The 6115-nt window shown below is 40.6% G+C and overlaps 1 protein-coding gene across 3 annotated transcripts in view; it reads right to left on the reverse strand.

Moving 5' to 3' along the window:
* AQP9 (aquaporin 9) overlaps positions 1-4611 on the reverse strand; it is a 24831-nt gene extending 20220 nt beyond the window's left edge. The window contains exons 1-2 of one of the 3 annotated variants that reach the window (XM_009994413.1): positions 4289-4611; positions 4138-4196 (exon numbers count right to left, since the gene is read on the reverse strand). Coding sequence is in view for 1 of the 3 variants with exons in the window: in XM_009994411.1 (XP_009992713.1) it covers positions 4289-4390 (102 nt within the window). In the remaining 2 variants the exon portion in view is untranslated. Of the gene's footprint in view, positions 1-4137 lie in introns of all 3 variants that reach the window. The other 2 variants (XM_009994412.1, XM_009994411.1) reach the window with 2 other exon arrangements.
* Positions 4612-6115: the final 1504 nt, after the last annotated feature.

Consider the following 6115-nt stretch of genomic DNA (forward strand, 5'->3'; position numbering starts at 1 on the left):
AGGAATGATAATTTACATAGTGAAGTCATTAGAATATGAAAAAAATATATTTTGGTAAGCAAAGGTAAACACCCTTCTATCTCATTGGTTGGACTGTTTGCAGCGTGGGGTGTCATGCAATCGGTTCATGCTCATCCACTACATCCTCCACTGGCTGTGCAAGAAGCTCCTCACCTCCAGCTGGAGACTAAGCTTTGGGGCAGGAATAGATATACTACCCCTTTGTCTTTAAATGCTAAATGGAATGTGCTCATTTCAGCAAGGGGATCATACACTGCACTGGACTCAGGAGATGGTAGCTTCTGTGCAGCTCCTTTCTGGGAAACTGTCCTTAGTAAGATGCTTTTGAGAGTAGAATTGAAATGCAGACTATGCTAGCTGAGCAGTAGCCAGTAAAGGAAAACACGTGGCTCATTTGGTTCCTCTTTTTGGAACTGTTCCAATTCAGATATACTTAATGGTGTAAGCCAGAGGAAATCTCATTTTGTTTGAGAGCAATGCAGCCAAGTTTTAAAGGGGAAGTATGGAGAGAACCACAATTAAAAGCAGTGAGGCAGCTGGATAGGTGAGTTCCAGGCACACTCACTGAAAAGCCACATAAACTATCTACCTGGTGCAGTATGGCTTATTAACTCTTTTGGGCTGGCACCTAGATGTTGTTCCCCAGAGAGCTCACAGGAGTCCCAAGAGGAAATGTACTGAACCAGGGGCCATGCTGGAGAACAAAAAGCTTTTCAGAGAAATGTTTCTCAAGTGAGGCCTCAGAGGCCCCAGCTACAGAAGGCTGAGGCAGGATCAGAGCCTGCAAAACGTTTGCACACTAGCCTCTTGGTGCCCTGCTACAAACCAGCAGGTATTCTCCCACCTCAGAGACCTGTTGTATCGGTGTGGGTTTGAGGGAACAGTCCCACAAGTGGGTTCCGTACACCCTATGTAAAGCCCACATTACTCAGTACCTATTTCCTGGAAAACAATTATATCCTTTTCCAATGTTCCTTGAAAACTGTGTGGGTAGATTGTGGGGGTTTTGTGGATTTATTCTACATTACAAATGGCACAATTAAACTTTGCAGCTTGGGGGTTTATTGCATGACAGCACTGAGGTAAGGACTGGAAAAGATCAGGAGTTTACAAATAATCTGCAAATAAAAATACTCAGCACAGTGCATGTTCCTCATTGCCATTACTGCAAATGTAACTTGGTTATGTTAAAACTGCATCCCTGTTTGTCTTTATAGAAATCAAATAAGAGGTGAGGAGCAACATTTTCTCAGCTTGATGTAACCTTACAAAGTGAATATGATAGAGTTCAAGACAGTAACCAAAAGCTCAGTGTAACCAAACCACATCCAATTTGCACTTGGTTTTTGACTGTACATTTTGTATTTTCTGCCCCAAATTTTGTTTCAGGGTGTAATTACAGAAGCTATGCTTTGTCCTGGGGAATAATTCAAGGTTGGATACTGAAATAAATACTTGATCCCCCAGTAGAATAGGTCTAAGAGGAAAATAGGCTAATCACCAGCAGGATTACCCAGGCAGGTGCAAACAGCAGCTGCTCTGTATGCCATTGTATCCACTTATCCATCAGGGCATATCCAGGTTCCCAGACTTCAGTGCTTCTCACTGAACCCTCAGAGGTTGAAATGAGGTGCTTTGATAAGCAGAAAGGAAGGCTTGCACAGGTTATATCTGTATTATCAAGGCGTGCAGTGCAAGCAGCTGGTTCAGAGAACCTGTCTATGGACATTTCAGAAGGGATTATGTAGGAGTATCCCATCCGATACAGTGGATTGAATATCCATGAATGGTCAGCATATTTGCTGTGATTCTGGATCTCACCTTCCACTTCAGTTTAATCTGAAAAAAAAATGAGTTAATGTGTTCTGAGACCATGCTGCAATATGAACCACAGCATTATTTCATAAGGATGACCAAGAGATGTTATCCAATCTGTATACCCAGTGACTTTCTCAGTACCTGTTGTCTCAAATTTGTTCAACATTGCAGGCAGAGCCCTCCTCACCCCCAGGTGAAGGCTTGGTTTTTGCCTGATGAGTAATGCAACTTTCTAGATGACCTGAAATTAATTTTACAGTTTGTATGTTTTTCAGTTTGGAAAAAAAGTTGCAAGGCTTGGGTGTTACCAAAGATGGTAGTTTAAGCTCATAACAGCATGTGGTCTGTGATTATGTTCTCCAGAAAAAATAGAAATAGGTGATTTGAGGGGACAGAATTTCACCCAGCTAACTTCTCAGGGGTGCTAGGCTGGTTGCAGGTTTAAGTATGGTTGGTTAGCACTGATTTCCAGACAGAGCATGTGGTTAACAGAAAGGTTTGTCCCTGCCTTGCTCCCTGGCGCAGGTGCTCCCCACAGGCTGTAAAACCCATCACAGTGACATGAAATGGCTTTCAGCAAAGATCTGCATCAGATGTGCTGTAGGCTGAGAAATCTCTTCTCACTTTGTAACAGAATTAAGACACAGTAATAGGATGGTGGAAGAAAGCTCTCTCTTCTTTTGCATGCATGGTGTCTGTTTTTCCAGGATTTCTGCCCTCTTGACTCAGCAGAGTGCTGCTTTCATTAGCTCTAATTTAAGTTAAAGGTTTAATATTTATCTGTTCTTAAAGTGAAACTGCTTACTGTCAGAGTGTAAAAGCAATAGCAAGAAATAACAGCAGAAAAGTCCATTTCTTCATAATAAATGCTTTGTATCTACACTAACTTTCACAGTCTTAAACATAAATCAAGATACCCAGGCACTGAAAACGTTGCAATTTAATCCACATGAGACTCTTCTCTGTTTTAAGCCAAGGTAGAAACTGGAAAGTGTTTAAGATAGAGCTCAGAAATGCAGTCAGACTCTCAACAACGATTTTGTGGCTTCATTTTCTACTATGTTCATATGTTGAATACTCTAGAAAATGGGCTCTGGGTTTGCATTTCCCTCTAGTCTTGTGCAGCAAGACATTAAATAATAGCATTTGTGGCCTAATCTGCACTTTTATACGTTTTTTTCACTTGCTTAATTGCATTAATGGAAAGAGGAGGATGGTCTTGTGGTGAGGACAGAGTACTGGAAGTCAGGTGATCTGGGTTATATTCAGAGTTCTGCCAGAGGCTTCCTGTGCAGTCTGCTGTAATCAGGTTTGCTAATATATGAAATGAAGATAATGACATTTCCCCTCCTTACGAGGGTGTTGTGACACTTAATTCATTAATGTTTGTAAAGTGCTTTGTGCTCTTTGCTTCTAAATGTGCTCTTTACTGTAATAATATCTTATAGATGGTATTAAATTTGAGAATAATGCTACTTTAGTGCCTCTGCACTTCAGTTGGCTGAAGTGTAGTAAAAAACATTATTTCCATGTATTTTATGAGCTACTGGAATTTTTTAGACCATTTACTTGAAATTTAGCTAATATAGTTACAGTTACAAAATGTCAGTACTATGCCCACTTTTTTTCTGTCCGTTCACTATGATGAAATATTTAGCAATAATCAAGACTGTCTTGTTCAGACTAAAAGGAGAAAGAAAGAGTTTGGCATAAATACTTGGCTGCTTGACTTCCAGCTCTGCTATTCAGCCTGCTCTCTACCCTGGTAAATCACTGAACAGCTCTGTGTCCCAGTGCAAAATGCAAAGAAAAATTGAGCAAGAAAATAAGTAAACAAACCAAACCAAAACAACAATAGGGAATTTAGGTATTAGCCTAAATTGTAGCAGTACTACAGGACCAAGCAACTGTATAATTAATGTAGCACAGTTAAAAACAGACAAGAACTTACAAAATCTCTGAAGGTTTGACAATGTAACTTCCAGTAAATTAACTACAAATCACACGGCTGAATCTCTGTATTGCACAGGAAAAATACTCAGCTAAAATTCTCTTAATGTGCAATACAGTATGTTTGTTAAAGCAAATAGAAGTTGTGAAAGTAGAATAAACTGCTACAACTGATAGTATTATTAACATTCGTTATGCATATCTGGATTTTTCAGAATGTGGCAGTTCACTGAAGTTCTGCTCCTATATGAAATACAGTGCTTATCAGAAAAGTGTAATACATGAAGTTACCTGGTTTTAATAGCCAGTGAGAATTACATCAGGTGAAGAAAAGAATTACAAACTTACCGTAAGTAGAAGAAATTCATTCAAGGCTGTACAATGTTTGTCAGGCAGTAACCAAGCTGCTGGTACAGTACAAGAAAAAGCATACACGTCCTCTTACAACCACTGTCCAACATGACATTAGTAGGAAGAAAGGAAAGCAGCTGACACTTACTATCAATATAAAAGTTCCCAGGAATTCTGAGAGGGCTTCTTTAGCCAAGCTGTTCTTCAAGGCAAATTTCTCCTTTAAAGTGCTTCTGCTTTTCCGGCTCATTTTGGCTTCTTCTATTGCTCTGGTGCCCTAGTTACAAATACACACAAAATTTGCTCTGTATTCGTCCCTGCTTCAGCTGAACTTTGACACTTTTACTTATACATTGAAATATGAGATTTCATCTTGTACAGCCAGTGAAATCATCTGACTGCAGGCAGTGACAGAACCAACTCAACATGCCCTAACAATTCATCATGAGTTTTCCATTCTGTTTCTTCTCTGACTACACTTCTATTTATACTGGATAGATAATACGAGTAAGTTCACCGTCAGAACTCTTCTCTTTTTTTTCTTGCACAATGGATTAATAATTACCTTTCCTGCTATGTTGCTTTTTTTTTTCTCCTCTCCCAAGTAAAAATGAATAAAACGTTGTTCTTGTCACCCTGATTTGAAAAGGAAAAGCAAAAAGAGAAACCACAAAGTTAGGAATTAAAATATGGTTGAAAATTTCTCTGTGACCTAGATGGGGATTTAAACCATGCTACTGTTGGCTGTTCAAAAACTTTTCAAAGGAAGGTTGTAAAAGTGAGTGAATGCTCTACCCTGTAAACAAAAGCTCCTGTCTTGTCACTTCCGAGGGATTTCAGTGGATAATGAGGAATCTTGCCTGTGATGTGTAGCATGTTGAATTTGTATATACACTCACAATGCTTTTTCTGGACTAAATGCCTTGTTCTCTAGTTACCTGCCCTGTTTACAAAATAGCAATGAGGCAGAGTAAATTAGGAACATTTAACGAGATCTGCTTTGGTCCAGTGGCTCCCGATGTCGCTGTACAGCAAGTGAGGCACTATACGTCTCCAGTATGTGTTGCTTAAAAGTGCATAGGTGCTACAATATGAAGCTTTACACTGTTATTTTCCATGGTTTTAGACATGAAGTTGCTGAATATCTGAGAAGTTGGGCCTCCTAGCGAAAAATATTACTCTCTTAATCTCTTAAGCATCTTGAATAGTTTTATCACCTGTGGTACTGACTTGGCTGACATGCTGTCTGGTTGATTTTCAAGTATTTTCTGCCAATTGACTTGACACCAAAATCTTAGCATGGTTCTGGTAGATGATTTCAGCATGTGTTTCAGATGCCTGGTGCCTTAGTTTGTATCTGTACTAAACCTTTTTCGCCTTGATGATAAATATTTTTAGGCTTGTCAGTACTGTTTGCTGTGAATAGGACAGAGCTGTACCAGATTAGGTAAATGAGCCACTTCTGTCATCCCATTTTTGCGCCTCCTTGCCTCAAGCCAGTACCTGATGCATGTCACCTGCAGCTGCAGTCACCTCACTGCCAACAGTTTAATCCGTTGAGCACTCAGTTCGCCCCCACCACCCAGTTGTCACCCGTAACTGCTTTTCTGTGCCCTTTTACTCACCTTTCTCCACCTCTGCATTCAAACACCACTTCTGGCAGGGTGGGCACCTGTGCAGCAGCAGGCACAGGGGGTGCTGTGGGTCCTGCACAGCAGGGCCCGCCCATAGCGTGGGTCAGTGCTTGCCCTGACAGTGGGGATCAGCCTCTGGGAAGCCCCGGAACATGGCCTGTGTAGGGCAGTTTGGAAACCTTTACCCTACACCACTGCAAAACAAAGTTATGGTTCAGGACCTTAATTATCACAGCATACTTAAAGTATATGTTAATTATGTCTGTGAGAGGAGTCTTTCAGAATTATGTATACAGCAGAACTGAGGGAGGATGCTCTGGAGGCCATTCAGTGCAGCAGGA

The sequence above is a fragment of the Chaetura pelagica genome, unplaced genomic scaffold, assembly GCF_000747805.2.
Source record: "Chaetura pelagica isolate M959 unplaced genomic scaffold, ChaPel_1.0 scaffold222, whole genome shotgun sequence".
NCBI classification, from domain to species: Eukaryota; Metazoa; Chordata; class Aves; order Apodiformes; family Apodidae; genus Chaetura; species Chaetura pelagica.